This window comes from Protopterus annectens, chromosome 9.part0 (genome assembly GCF_019279795.1).
Source record: "Protopterus annectens isolate FY-2018-M chromosome 9.part0, PAN1.0, whole genome shotgun sequence".
NCBI classification, from domain to species: domain Eukaryota; kingdom Metazoa; phylum Chordata; order Ceratodontiformes; family Protopteridae; genus Protopterus; species Protopterus annectens.
Window position 1 is genome coordinate 1,368,150,047 of NC_056743.1, and position 16,222 is coordinate 1,368,166,268.

The window sequence follows — 16,222 nt, forward strand, 5'->3', positions numbered from 1 at the left end:
ACCAACTCCGAGATCATCATACCTCAGAAAAAATAAAAAATTCCAGGAAATGGCAATCTTGGATTTGATATATGTAAGTCTGTTTTGTTCAACCATCCAGTCTCCATATTTCAGGACTCACTCTAGTAGTTCCTGGCATTTCAAATGGTTACTGTAAGGGCTTCTAGAACCTACTACTTATGCTAGCTCACTGTGGTTACAAAGACCGCAAAGCTCTGATTACAACATGATATATCCATCACTGCTGCTTCCGTTACTAAATCTCTTACTTTTGATTATAGTATACATACTTTACTGAGTAATTAACAGGTTGTTTTTAGAATATTTTCCTTTAAGCAACTATACTGTGACATGGAGTACTAGGGATGTCTTAATAAATTAAAACTTTATACAAAACAGCAACCATTCAAACATTTATGCATACAGATTAATATGCAAGTTATATCTGCAAACCATTTATTTTTATCCCAAAGAATGATTCCAGCTTCAGATCTCTTTCACTCTCTATAATGCAACCCACGAACTCCACATGTATGTATCTATTTATGTATGTATGTATACATGTCTTATATTTGTCAAAGTTTTCTTCCTCTGGCTACAATGAAAATGGAGTCTGACTAAATAAACAAGCAAGTCAACAAAGTGCAAACAAATTACAACCTATTGCAAAGGATAATCAGTGATTTCCGCGTTTTGGACATACAGAATTTAGAAATCAAGTAGTTTTGTGGTGGATGGCGTTGGAATAGCTATCTTTTTGTAAGCCTAGTGGTTTGCTAAACATTTTAAAGTCCAAATGAAACACAAGAGTGGAAAAACAGTTCCTAACAAATACCATGTTAATTTGCTTATTGCTTAGGCTTTTGGGAATGCAGTACCAAATTAAACTTGAGATATTCTTTAGTGAGGTCTGAAAGGTTGTACATCTAGATATATTTATAGTAACCATAGTCTAGTCCTTCCCTTGTTGTGCTTGTATTAGTCTGATGGCTGCTACTCTTCTGTATGGAAACTTTCAAGTCCATGGGTCTGCATCCCTGCTTCATGTCCAGTGTGTGAGTGCAAAGGATGCCAGCCACAGTTTATTGACAAGTAACAGAATGAGCTTAACAATGACTAAAATACATGACAATGCTAGGTACTATAATTAAATGTAATGTTTCTTTATCTCATAATCAGTGAGCTTGATTGATGTAACCTCCTATTTTTATTATTCAACATTTTATAGTTAGTTGTTTATTATGCAGTAAATGCACACATCTATATATAGTGTGTGACTAGCTTTACATGAATATTAAGTTGTTTTAACTAGAAAACAATAAGTTGTTTTAACTAGGTATAGTGATAGTCCACCTGCGATTAGCTGTCTACACCCTTCTGCACTCTGTCTGTTGTAGAAATGAAGAAAAATAGTTCTAGTTTTCTTGTACATCCATGAATTACTTATACAAAACTATATTGTTAGGCTATCCCTAGTGTTAAGTCAAAAAGAAAGGGAGAGAATAAACTGATGTCCAAATTGCATTTGCCTGCTGAGAGTTGTACCAAATGATTCTTCCAGCATAACACCTTGTTGATTAACCTTGCAGTAGGGGTCACATTTCGTGATTTAGTGCCCTTGTACATAAAATGGTTATCTTACCATCAGATTAACAGCATTGCCTGAAATTTGCATCGCTTTTACAGCTAAATGCAAGCCCATACACTTGCATCTTATGCCATTCCTATATACACTCATACTGCTGTTGGGGGCCATCATTTTTCACAGGTGTAATTCTGGACTGATGTTACAGAAAAGGGAGGAATGAGCGCAGTGTTGGGGTTCTGAGAAGCACAACCTGTTTCTCTAAGTCACACTAAATAGAACAGAACCTAATCACATTGCTGTAGAGAAAAACAGTAAACTGTCACTAGCCAGCTGGATATCAGAGATGCTAACACCACTCTTCTGGTGGTTGTCCAATGACTTCTGTAGAGAAGAAAATGTGCCTGCACAACTCATTAAGTAGTGTAGTAAGGCTTGTGCAGCTTGCTAGTAAAGTACATTAAAAGAGTAACTCTATAATCTGCTACACTCACCATTGCTGTGCTTCTACAATGCAAGCGATGTAGAGATTATAGGGTCTATATTAGAACATTGAAGTTTCAAAACTTCGAATGTTCTAATATCGAACCCTATTCAGTGAAAGCTGAAAACATCGAACATACAGAACAGCGAATTTTTTCCTAGGGAAAAAAATTTGCTGTTCCAAAACACATACACACAACACAAGCACACCAAACAAACAGCAATCCACATACATACACCTAAAACCTTACACCTAACCCTACACTAAACTATACACACACCACTAACTATCCACTTACCTTAACCCAAACCCTAACCCTAAGGTCCGTCACTATCACACATTCACCTCACCCGCGCCCTAACACCAAATCACCTACCCTGCCCTAACCCTCACGTCCACACAATTGCACACTTACCTGACCCGCACCCTAACGCACCTAACCCGCCCTAACCCTCACGTCCACACAATCTCACACATATCTAACCCGCACTCTAATCCTAACAACCCTAACCCACACTCAATTGCACACTTACCTGAACCTGACCCGTAACTTTCCACTACAGCACTGAAAATACCGAAGCAGCAGAAACGGACAACCAAATTCTTTCCCTAGGAAAAAATTCGGTTTTCTGTTGCTTCGATATTTTCAGCTTTCGCTGAGTAGGGTTCGATATTAGAACATTCAAAGTTTTGAAACTTCGATGTTCTAATATAGACCCAGATTATAAACAAACACTTTCATGAGAATGGCTGGTGCACCATAATACCACTGGTTATGTTGCTTGAATAAAGTGTTCAAAAGTGTTCTTGCAGATTTTGGCATGGATAGCTCTCTGCTGAAAGAGATATACAGATTAGCTGTAAGCCTGCATCTAATCAAAATGAACAGTGCTTACTGTAATTACTTTATTTATCTCTCTCTTTCTCTTTCTCTCTGCCTTGTTGTTCTAGCACAGTGCTGCAGTCCATCACAACAGCAAGTCAACATGAGCCACTGGCAAGTACTTACTTTTGTTTCCATATTAGCTAATGTTAGTTTTGGATCATAATTCTTTCTTAAAACACCTCATCCATTCACTGGACAGGGTGAGATCTCTACAGTCTACTAATTTCCTGGACTGGGTGAGATCTGTACATCCCACTTATTCCCCAGACAGGGTGAAATCTCTACAGCCAAAACATCCCCCCCCTACATACAATGAGATCTCTACAGTCCATCTATTCTCCAAATTGGGTGAAATCTCCACTGTACATTCATTTCTTGGATATGATAAGATATCCACTGTGCATTCATTCCCTATGCAGAGTGATATCTCTACATCTCATTCATTCCCCAGACAGGGTGAGATCTCTACAGCCCATTCATTCCCCAGACAGGGTGAAATCTCTACAGCCCATTCATTCCCCAGACAGGGTGAGATCTCTACAGCCCATTCATTCCCCAGACAGGGTGAGATCTCTACAGCCCATTCATTCCCCAGACAGGGTGAGATCTCTACAGCCCATTCATTCCCCAGACAGGGTGAGATCTCTACAGCCCATTCATTCCCCAGACAGGGTGAGATCTCTACAGCCCATTCATTCCCCAGACAGGGTGAGATCTCTACAGCCCATTCATTCCCCAGACAGGGTGAGATCTCTACAGCCCATTCATTCCCCAGACAGGGTGAGATCTCTACAGCCCATTCATTCCCCAGACAGGGTGAGATCTCTACAGCCCATTCATTCCCCAGACAGGGTGAGATCTCTACAGCCCATTCATTCCCTACACAGGGAGAGATCTCTACAGCCCATTCATTCCTCACACAGGGTGAGAGCTTCACTGTCCATTCATTCCCTGGACATGGTGAGATCTCCACTTTCCATTCATTTTCTGGACAGGGTGAGATTTCTACAGTCTATTCATTCTCTGGGCAGGGTGAGATTTCTACAGTGCATTCATTCCCTATACAGCATAAAATCTCTGCGGCCCATTCATTCACCAGACAGGGTGAGATCTCTAAAGCCCATTCATTCCCTGGACAGGGCGAGATCTCTACAACCTAGTAATTCCCTGACCAATGTAAACTCATACTCATTATATTTGTCTTCCTATCTAAAGCCTAATTTTCATAATCAGTGTTTTGACTTCCATGACTGATTGCTGTCTGGGGTTACCCATGAGTGCTAAAACCCTTACCCCTCCCAGTTGTCCTCCTATCTGCTGTGAAGGAATGGGTCAGTTTGCAGCTGAGTGGAAGGAAAGCCTAATTTTCATCAGCTCAGTGTTTTGACTTCCATGACTGATTGCTGTCTGGGGTTATCCATGAGTGCTAAAACCCTTGCCCCTCCCAGTTGCAGGAGCTATGACTAAAGTAGGTGCTGTCATCCATTGTGATAAGGGAACAAACTTTAGCCATGACCCCCTACCTCACCCCCCAGGTAGGTACACACTTCTTTTCCATGTCAGCTCCAGCAGACACCTAAACCCCTAATCAAACGTGGGTCATAGGGCTTTATCTCTCTTTGCCAAGGTAGCTGGTATCTCCGATCTATACTTTTTTGAAAAAAATATAAAATGTCAAAATAATTATTATTCATAAATAATTATTATTCATACTGTATTTTCTTTGTTTGCATGGAATCAGTACTGTCTGGAATTACTGTGATGCAGACAATAATGGATGACTTCAGTGTTTACTGATACTGTTTCATATTGCTTGTTTAAAGAAAACTGCTTTTCCAGTCAATGGCTATTTTCTTAAAGCCAGTAAACCTGTTAGTTTCTGTTCATTTCAGCTATACTATTTTACTGCATGGCTACTGTTTATTTGCTTATTCTAAGTAATCAGTAAGCCATGACTTACAATGCATTGCAAACAGATAATGTCCATCATTAGTTGGAGAAGGTCACAACCTCGAACCAGAAGACTGCTGCCAGGCAGCCTGGAGATTTGTTGCTCCTTAAAGTTACCTTAAGCAGGGAGTTATCTCAGACTATAATTTATTTATGTTAAATCTGCAACACTAAAATACTTCACAATAAGGCTAGAAGTCCATAATTAATTTTTAAGAAACTTTTAATGTATATTTTAAAAGAATGAAAAGTATAAAGGCCATGCGTTGAATAAATGCATTTATGTATCTGTGGTATGACAGCATTTTGCTTTTAGACTTAAAGGGATGTGGTTATATCCGTAGTTATTTTGAAATTCCTTTGTTATTTGAACAGACAGAGTTTTCATATGGCAGTTGGACATTATAGTATGCTGGAACTCCATTCAGGTGGCTATATCTATACTGCATAGTGACAGCACTAAGGGATTACTTTAAGTAATTTCCAGAACAGCAGGTAAAGTAATTATATTAAGAAAAATAACCACCTTCTCGTATGCAGGTATGTGTATGTGAATGTGCACACATACACACACACAAACACACATGCATGCATGCTTGCACACACTCACACAAACACACACATGCACGCACACACACATGCACACACACACACACGCACACACGTGCACACATGCAATCACACACATGCATACAAATGCACATGCATGCACACACCTCTCTCTCTTCCTGTTTCACTGTATCAAGTCCATGTCTGTAAAGGTGTAGATACTTAGTTGAATGCATTCTGGAGGGCATTCAGGTCTCTATGCATGTGGGTCCAAGCTTCCTTCCCTCTGCTTCAGTGAAGATATGGAATAATTTGTTTACACTTTGCTGATATCCAGATTAATACCCATACTTCAGGTTTCTCTGTAACAGTACCTGGGGCTACTTCAAACAGAAGTGCTTTAATTGTGGGAATACAAATTACTACTTTAATTCTTAGGCTTATATACCACTGTGAAGTTTAGTAGCTCTGCTTATTATGCTGCATTAACTGCTAAATCTCTGCAATAGTACTTTTAAAAAATTTACATTTTTCTGTATGATAAGATAACTGTTTTGTGTGTAGCCAGTGCACTCTCCTATCCATGACATTTAAATGGTCCAAGACAGTCCACTTATAGTCTGATTGGGATTCCTGGACTAGTAATGCATAGTGAAAACCTAATTAGTCGCTATGTAACAGATTCGGGGATTGAAATATGAAGTATTTTACATTGTCTGCATAGGATGTGAACCACCCTCCAAAGCTTGTCAATGAATATCAGCCTATGAATTATCTGCATTCACCATGAAAGCATAATACGCTGTTCACGTTTAACATGCTATGAACAGGAGTTCTCAAGGGGGGGAGGTTATACTCCGATTGGTCTCCCACCACTAAGCATAAAAACCTTAAAGCACTCACAACTCTGGGTAAATGCCATACTTTTCAGGTGATGACAGGTCAGTATAATTAAAATTGGAAAATCTAGTGTCTCCTTCTGTAATCACTTGTATCCTGGAAAAAATGTCTTTGGATTATCCAGTAAAAATAAGACTAAAATCAAATTGTCTTTTAGTCACTGTCTACACTAACATCTGTCCAAATCAGTAAGTCCAAGTGCAGTGCATTGCCTCTGATCTTACTTAAATTAATTCTTGCAAGACAATACATATTTGATGACTATATATCTCCTTCTGATGGCTGTTGGCATTAATGTGAGCTTGCTTTTTTATACCAAATAACTGGTGTAAATGGTGCACGGACAACTTCAGTGTTATAACCACATTTCCTTTTAGCTCATAATGCATAGCACATGCTTAAAAGATTTAGCAATTTTGCCTGTCTTTTACTGCCCTACCATGTGCTCCTTAAATATGGACAGTCACCTGACTCAGGCTCATTTCTGGACTGTGATGCATCATTATATTATACCTGTTGTGATGTTCCTGAAGGATATGACAGGACAGGGCAGGGCTAACAAGAGAAAAATGATCCACTTCTCACATGCTGTCTTCATGTTTGGTGATAAAAAATGAACCTGTAAGGTAAACAAACCAAAAATGTAAGGTTAGAGAATGCTACTGTACTGAGATTGCATTCTTAAGTTTTGCTAAGACGTTCTGAGCTGTTTTCTGGTATGCAAACTTCTAATTACAGTTTTCAAAATGCAGTACATTTCTTAGGAAATTAAAATGGTTGTTAAATATTTTCTTGCAGATACCATTAAGATATGCCAAGTCACATAAAATTCACTTACAATTTAAATTAGATAATGGCTGCGAAGTCCAAAAGTGTACAAATGTTTATTGCATCTCCTAACATGTATATCATGTCAAGTTCAACAGTAAAAAAGTATGGACAAGAAGAAAGTCACAGTCAGCTATCTTTCTGGTGCCAGGATTTGTCAAATAATGCAGGCACTCCCTGGACTACATGAAGAGACATGATTGAGCCCTCTGATTATCTGTCACAGACAGGTATGTCCCTAGCCTTGAGCAGCATATTACCCTTGTCTAGGATAATACCACAATATGAACAGAAGATCATTGACTTCAATAATTGGCTTAGTTTCTGGTGTCACTCTAAGGGGATCCAGTTTCTGTCAGCCTGGGATGACATGATCGCTAGACCTTGATTCTTGGCCAGTGATCACCTTCATCTGTCACCCGAGGTATTTTGGTTACTGGCAAAGGTTCTTGACACCCCAACAGTGCCTTCTTTAGGCAAAGTCACATGGACAAAACTCCCAAAGTAAAAATTTCATCAAAACCAACCTCAAGGTTATGCTGCTAAATGCTAGAAGTCTTAGCATGAAACTGTACTCACTGGAAGCAGCCCTCACCTTGTAAGACGCAGACATTTGTGAGGGCATGGAGATCTGGTTCATGGCTGTGGAGAGCACTCCAGCCATACTGAGTTAAATCTCCTTCTACATGTTCAGACCACAAACTGTAGATTTGAAAATGAAAGGAGGCAGTGTATCAATATTCATTAAAGATAAATACACCTCCAGATTGGTTAAACAGTATTATTTCCTGGAGATACTTCAGGTATTATTAACTGTTAGTAGAACACGTATTCATGTCATTGCAAGCTACAGGACCCCCTCCATGAATCAGGACACCAACTCTGCCTATTTGGATCTACTTGAGTCTATCAAGATACATCTGAACACTATGGTATTGGGTGACGTCAACTACCCATCCACTGACTGGGTAAATTACTCATCCTCAAACTCACTTGCCCAAAGGTTCCTAGAGTTTGTTAACTCCAATGCCCTGGACCAGGTTGACACCCCCACAAGGGGCAACAACATCCTGGATTTGGAGCTTACCAATATGGGGGACCACTGTAGCACCCCCACTGTGAGGTCTTCCCTGGTGAAATATGACCACAAATCACTCTCATTTGACGTAACTATCACACTTGACTCCCTCCCCAGCAACAACTAGACTAAAAAACTTCTCCAAATCAGATTATAACCTCTTACAGGATGGTATAAATAGCTTCACTGCACCCCCCCCTCTGATGAAACTGGCAACTAACCAATGCCAATTCTTTATACAAACACCTGTATAACTGCATTGACTTGGCCATACCGGATAGGACAAAAACAAGCTCTTCCAGGAAGAGCAAACCTCCCTGGTGGACAACTGCCATTAACAGGATTTACAATAAGAGGAATAAATTGCTGTCTAAGAGTAAAAGGGAGTGGGCCCTAAACATGAAACACTCCGTCTTCAGCTTAAACAAGCAAATAAGACTTCTTGTGAAGTCCTCCAAAGCACATTACAAATCCAAATTAGCTTCCTCAACTAAGGACAATCTTAAACCATTCTTTAGTTACATCTGTAACCTAAAAGGAAAGGCCCAGAGTTGCATCAAACTGGCAGTTAATAATATCACATGTACTGAGCCTGTGGACATAGCTAACCTGTTAGCTTACAGATTCCATGAAAACTTCACTCAACTGTCCCTGCCAAACTTACTCCATGACATCCCTACCACATGTCCTCTACCTTGTATCTCTAAAGAGCAGGTCATAAATGTCCTCTCTAAGGCCAGAAAGACAGCATCTATGGAACCTGATAACATTCCTGGCTGTGTTCTACATGGGTTCCAACAAGAATTAACAGCACCATTGGGTGCTATTTTCAATCATAGTCTAAGCACCAGCTTTGTCCCAGCTGAATGGAAAATGGTCACCATTATCCCCTTGCACAAAGATGGAGCTCTCACTGACCCTGGGAGCTATAGCCCTATTTGTCTGACTAACCTTATCTGCAAGGCCATGGAGCGAATCATCATGGACTTTATCAACAAAGATATAGGTAATCTCCAAACACTTGAACCTACTCAGTTTGGATTTGTCAAAGGAAGATAATGCCTGCTAAACCTGGTGGAATTCTTCAAGACAGTCACCAAGGCCCTGGATGAGGGGGAATTTGAGCATACAGCCTACCTATACTGAGCCAAAGCTTTTGATACTAGGCCTCACTCAGGCATTATTGACAGACTCACCCAGCTAGGTATGAACCCTTGCATTGTTCGGTGGGTCACCAACTGGCTCACTGATAGAAGCTATACAGTCAAAATAGGGGAATCCATCTCTAACAGTAGACTCATAACCAGTGGTATTCCACAGGGATTAGTCCTGGCACCTCTACTGTTTTGAATCTATTTCTCCAAAGTACAAGCAAAAACTAAAGGTCTGTGGCTGATAAAGTTTACTGATGACTGCAAACTAGGAGTGGTTATAAAATCTCCAAATGATGTCAACATCCTACAAGAGGTTCTTATGCAAACAAATGATAGGTGCCAAAGTTATTGCCTTAAACTCAATGCTAAAACATACCATCACCCCTTTCACTAAGGGCAATGTTTCTGCTAACTACCACATCAACAGCAACACCCTATGTATGCAATCAGTGGTGAGAGACCTGGGCACACAGGTTGACAGCAATCTTACCTTTGATCACCATGTCTTCGCAGTGGTAAGAAGGGCATTCTATATTTCTCATCTCATAAGTAAGGACATTGCCTCCAGAAAAAAAAAGAAGTTATAACCTCCCAGTACTCTTCCCTCATTGGGCCAATAATTGAGTACAGCTCCTCTTTTGGTATGTACCTTTCCACGTACCCGCAGCAATTGGAGAAACCACAAAGGTTCCTCAAAAGGAAAATTCAAGGTCAGCATCTTTTCTATGTGGATCAGCTGAAATCACTGACACTTTATTCTGTTTCATACAGACTACTAAGAGTTGATCTGTGCCTTGCTTATAGGGCAATCTCTGACCCTGCTTTAATGGAATAGCTGCATATCCTCAAGTCAAATGGCACATAGGTTACTCTCTCTACAGACCTTGATCTGGTATATGACATTAATAGAACCTGCTGGAGGGACAGATTTGTCTCCCGGAGGTTACCACACCTTTGGAATAGACTTCTATTTCATGTCAAACAGAGCACCTCACTGATTCTCTTCAAACACAATCTGGACGACTGGATGGGTAACCATAAATTCATCCTGGTGGTTGCACCTGTGTCTCTCTTGGACAGAGGCAATAGGTGCTGATCATGGAAACAAGGGTAACTTGGCTAGGTTTGTAAAGGCCCTAGGGCCATTACCTAGTAACTTCCTATTATCCTAAGATTCTTTGAATGTCCTGGATACTGTTAGCATTGTAAATAAGATTCAATGTGCTACTTTACGATAGCCAGTAAAAAGAGATCTACATCTAATGACAATTGCTGCTCATTGTGTGTCCAGGAAAAAAGCAAACATGGGTTGGTAATTAATGCTCTAAATGGAAAATAAAGGTTAAACCTGAATGACAAAAAATAGTTTAGAGGAAAAGAAGAAAAATATATATTCAGTACACAAAGAGAGATAGCACATGTGTTTCTATGGGTGTGTATTTGTATATATGTGTGGTGTGTGTGTGTGTATGTCTTTGTGGCAGATGTTGTATGAGTGCATGTGCGTATTTGAGGGGGTGAGAATAGTAAAAGGGTTGAGATGAGAACGAAGAGAGAATCAGGGAAGCAGGGGAGTGAAAATGACAGAGCCTGTAGCTAGAACTAAAATAACACAACTGGTCATGATGACAAACAGGTGACAACATTTGAGAGTAGGTAATCATGGGATAGGAATTGAAGTTAAATATACCAAAAGTAAAGTAGTATAAAATAATAACTTGGAGTGGTTTAGTCTTTCTTTAACACACTACTAGGATTCAAGGTGAGATATACATTTGGCTTCAGTGTTATATCTGTGGTAAGCATTGCAAAAGTACTTACTGGAGACCATCCAGACAGACATATCATAGATACACTTGTGATGATGTGAGGTTTTGCCAGCTATGCCAAGAGAACTAGAGTAGTGGATGTGTAACATATGTCAGCATAGCTAGCTGGAATTTTGTAAAGAATTATATGTCATTTGTATATCAAACTGATTTGCACTGGTGCTTGTGTTGAAAATGTATTTGTAAAACCGCTTGTGTTAAAAATGTATCAACAGTGGGTCCTGCTGGACAGAAAAGAAATGCACTTGTATGTCAGAATATATTGTAACTGTTGAAATAAATATACTGTGACAGAAGATACTGGAAGAGAATAGGTTAATCTCAGCCCAGCTAAGTTTGAAAAATAGTCTGAAATTAAATAACCTGGTTTATGCCATAAAGATTGTATCTTCCAGTTCTGATTGCAGCCAGAGACAAAATGTCTGTGAAAAACAGGACTATTTCACAAAGAGCTAATCGGAGGAGAGGCACTGAGCAAAACTCTGATCTGTGATATATAACATTAAGTATCCTGTTTTTTGCTTATTTTTACTAGTTATTGCTTATTCTAAGATATTTATAGCACTTTTATTTTCTGCTGCATACTTCTTACTGTATTTTACAGTTATAAACTAATCTGCATGGTTGTACTAAAATTGTCTGCCTCACAGGGCCTGATAAATAAGGTTTTTACTGTCACACTGTTTGTAAATCTCTTCTAGCTAGTTTCACTGTGTGTAAGGTATTAATTGGAAGTTTTCTCCATTTGTTAAACATCTGTTTGCTTGTTCTGATTTCCTGCCAAAGAGTGTATCATATAACTGAATTAGTTTCCCACTCTCACTCTCTATTGGTGTCTTTTTCTTATACTTGGTGGCTTTGCAGTTGCCTGCCCCCTACTGTAAATTTAATCTGGACACTCCTCCCAGTCTATTATCATTAGGTCATTCTACCCAATACAAAGAGAACATTTGAGAAGGCCAACCCACTTATTTTTTAACCTTGAATAATCTTCTGCTCCTCCCTTCTCCCTTTCCACTTTACTAAAAAAAAAAAACTCTCCCTGTGTTCTGGCTGTTTGCTTATCAGCTGATAACTATATTTTTTAGCACTTTTCAACTGTTCAGTGTTGTATAAAACAATAACTGAATTCAGTTCAGTTCAGAACACATTTTGAATAAATTGCATTTATTTAGACTGTATTTGCTTTAATACTGCTACACACTCATGTCAAATGTGCTAGCTTGCACTGCACTTGAATTGTTTTAGTGCTGTTTTAGCTGTTTTTCTGTAAAAAAAATTCTAAGCTTGCTTCCTGCCTTTTCTGTAACAAGTCTAGTCCAGATACAGATTTGTGTATCCAGGACTGTATGTAAGCCTCTGAGTCCCCCAAGCCTTTCTGTGTTGGAGGAAAGCATTCTAGCTTATCAGTGGGAGTGGTAAGAACTAGGTAGCCTATCTTCCACAAGAGGAGTGGTTTCTGGCCCAGAAATTGTAGTTTATTGGCCGTTTGGGCAGTTTTTCCATCTCTTTCAAGTTTCTTATTTAAAAGCTCACATTTGTGCCTGTTTCCTCACCTTTTCTGTAACTAGTCTAGTCCAGATACAGATTTGCTGTACCCAGGACTGTTTGTAAGCTTCTGAGTGATGCCAAAGTCTGCTCTTCAAGTTTTCCCTTAGATCTGCGAGTTCTCTCCTTTCCTGCACTTTCACTAGCTTATTAGTCTGGCACTTTACCAGACTTCTTGTAGCAATTATTGTAGCACACAAAAAACAGCTCAAGTACTTATTATTAATGCCCACCTCTCCAGACATGTCTAAAGGTCAGTTCCCTGTGCTTTCTCCTATTAAACTGGTGAACCTCCCCCCATGTCTCCAACCATGTCCCAAGACTCACACACCACATTCCTAAGCACCCTGGAGAATATTAGGATCCATCCTAACACTCTCATACTGGGTGATTTCAACTACCCCTCCATTAACTGGGAAAATGAGTCATGTTCCAATAAACTTGCCCAGCGTTTCCTGGAATTCATTAATTCTAATGCCCTGGACCAGCCCATTCGTACCCTCACTAGAGGTAGCAACATCCTTGACCTGGTCATTACTAACATGGGTGATGGTTGCTCTACACCAATAGTCAACTCCTCCCTGGTTAGATCCAACCACAAACTAATCACCTTGGAAATCCACACCCCCCCCCCACATGCAAAAGTATCCACCATGAAAAACATCTCCAAAGCTAACTTTGGGTTCCTAAAAACAGAGGTGGCTAACTTCATGGAACCCATGCAAATGGAAAATAGCTGCATGACTGCTGAATCATACACCAATGCACTGTATGAACACACACACAAATGCATGGAGTTGCCATACTCAATAGAACCAAGATGCTCACCTCCAAAAAAAAGGAAGCTAATCTGGTGGTCCTTTGCCATAAACAAACTCTACAACAGAAGGAGGAAACTGATGTGGAATAAGGTGAATTCCCAAGACTGGAAACACTCCCTTATCAGCCTCAACAAAAAGTTGAGATCCCTCATCAAATCCCCCAAAGCTAGCTATGAAAACAGAATTGAAGCAGATAGTAAAGAAAACCACAAGGCCTTCTATAGTTTTGTAAAAAATCTCCATGGCAATACCCAGATTTGCTCTGAGCTACTGCATGATGGTACCTTCTATACTGAGCCAACAGATATTGCCAACATACTGGCCGACAGATTCAGTGGCAACTTCACCCCCCCCCCCACAAAGGACCAGCCACAATAAAAGTAGATTGCCAGGCACCCAGTACTACTGCTGCACAGGTTAAAACAGCACTGTCCAAGGCCAATAATACAGCTTCTTTGGTACCTGACAATATCCCTGGCTGTGCTCTACATGAACTACAGAGTGAACTGGCATCTCACCTGGGTGCCTTGTTCAATCACAGCCTCACCTCAAGCTTTGTCCCTACTGAATGGTGCACTGCTACAGTCATCACTCTACACAAAGGAGTAGTGACTACAGACCCTGGTAACTATCGCCCCATTAGCATGATGAGTCTGATATGCAAAACTATGGAATGCATCATCATGGACCTAATAAACAAGTATATAGAGAATCTCCAAACTCTGGATCCCACACCGTTTGGTTTTGTGAAGTGTAGATCATGCCTACTGAATTGGTCAACTTCTTTGAGTCAGTCACCAGAGCTGTGGATGAAGGCAAGGTGGTTCATACAGCCTACCTTGATTTGGCCAATGCCTTTGATGCTATTCCCCACTCAGGAATCATAGAAAAACTCACTAAGCTAGGCATCAACCCCTATATCACTAGGTGGGTTGCAAACTGGCTCACAGGTAGAACCCACAGTGTGAAAGTAGATGACTCCAAGTCAGACTGCCAACCAGTCACAAGTGGAGTCCCACATGGTTCCGTCCTGGATCCTCTCCTGTTTGGTATCTACTTCTCTAAAGTCTAGGCCAATATGAAGGGACTCTGGCTGACAAAGTTCGCAGACAAGTGCAAGTTGGGAGCTATTATTAACTCCCCAAGTGATGTTGACATCCTACAGAAAGGCCTCACTGAGACCAATAACTGGTCTCAGAACCATGGCCTTAAGCTCGATGCCAAAAAATGTGTCATCATCCCCTTTGGGAAAAACCTGTTTCCCATGAATTATCACATTGATGGTAGTCCACTGAACACAGGAGGAGTTATAAGAGATCTGGGAACACAAGTTGACAGCAACCTCTCTTTTGACCACCACATTGCCACTGTGGTCAGAAAGTCCTTCTATGTGGCACATCTCATTACTAAGGGTTTTGCTTCCAGGAAGAAAGAGGTCATTGTCTCCCTCTACTCTTCCCTCATTAGACCAGTCATTAAGTAGAATGGTTCATTTGGCATGTACCTGATTAAACACCTGCAACTACTGGAGAGGCTGCAAAAGTACCTCACAAAGAGGATCCTAGGCCTTAAACATTTGTCCTATATGGACAGACTCAAAAAAATCCAACTATTCTCTGCCGCATATCACCTATTTAGAGGCGATCTCTGCTTAACATACAAAGCCATGTCTGACCCAGCTCTGTTAGAAATGCTACATCTAAAGAAATCCCAATCCCTCCACACCACATGCTCCAGAGATCTCAACCTCATTACCACAATCAAATGAACATGCTGCAGGGACAGGTTCATAACCCAGAGATGCCCCATGCTATGGAAAGACTTCCCATACATGTCAAGTAGAGCATCTCACTGGCCCTCTTCAAGAAAAATCTTGATGAGTGGATGGGAAAAAGAAAATTCACCCCAAGGATCACTCCAGTAGCTTTAATCAGCAGACACACTGGGAACTAATGTTGGTTGGCACGATGCCAGGGTAATCCTATTGGCTAGGCTTGTAAAGGCTCTAGGGCCATTAGACTAGTACACACCTATGAACCTATGAACTAGGAATCCTACTATATTGTCCTTAGGGGTGAACTAATTGCTATCCTGGAAGGGTGGAAGTTTTTGATATGGTTTTATAGCTGCCAGATGCTATACAACATCTTAGCATAGCTCTATGTATGTGCATGGTAACACATATGTGAAAGTTTCTGGCTCAATTTCAAGTAAAGGGGGTAGTGTGAGAACCAGAATTCAAGTGACCAGATTTATGTGATGTCATTCTGAAATCCAGCACTGAAATGATGTTTTAATATTACATGAGACAGAAGTCTCAGGGCAGTCTGTTTTTGAAACCTGACAAAGAAGGATCACTCAGCCACTTCATCATGTCTTGTTCTAGTAATTAAGTAGGAAACAGTAATTCTTTAGAACACTTGGGAAAATATAGTGAGATTAGTTAAGTATTGTTTTTATGTACCTGTGTGAATCTTTCCATGGGTGTTATTTTTAATATTTCCTGTGGCTGAAACTCTGGTGTTTATTGTAAAAAGATATTTAGTATTTTCATTTTCTTTTTATTATTTATTAAATATATTTAAATGTTTTATTGTGGCTGGGCTTTTA

The 16,222-nt window shown here is 40.1% G+C and overlaps 1 protein-coding gene across 2 annotated transcripts in view; it reads right to left on the bottom strand.

Moving 5' to 3' along the window:
• The window catches only part of LOC122812081 (gamma-aminobutyric acid type B receptor subunit 1-like), a 2,214,644-nt gene that overhangs the window by 1,116,182 nt on the left and 1,082,240 nt on the right, over positions 1 to 16,222 (bottom strand). For both annotated transcript variants that reach the window (XM_044084349.1, XM_044084350.1), the window contains one exon: positions 6,868 to 6,973. In XM_044084349.1, the coding sequence (XP_043940284.1) occupies positions 6,868 to 6,973 (106 nt within the window). The remainder of the gene's footprint in view (positions 1 to 6,867; positions 6,974 to 16,222) is intronic.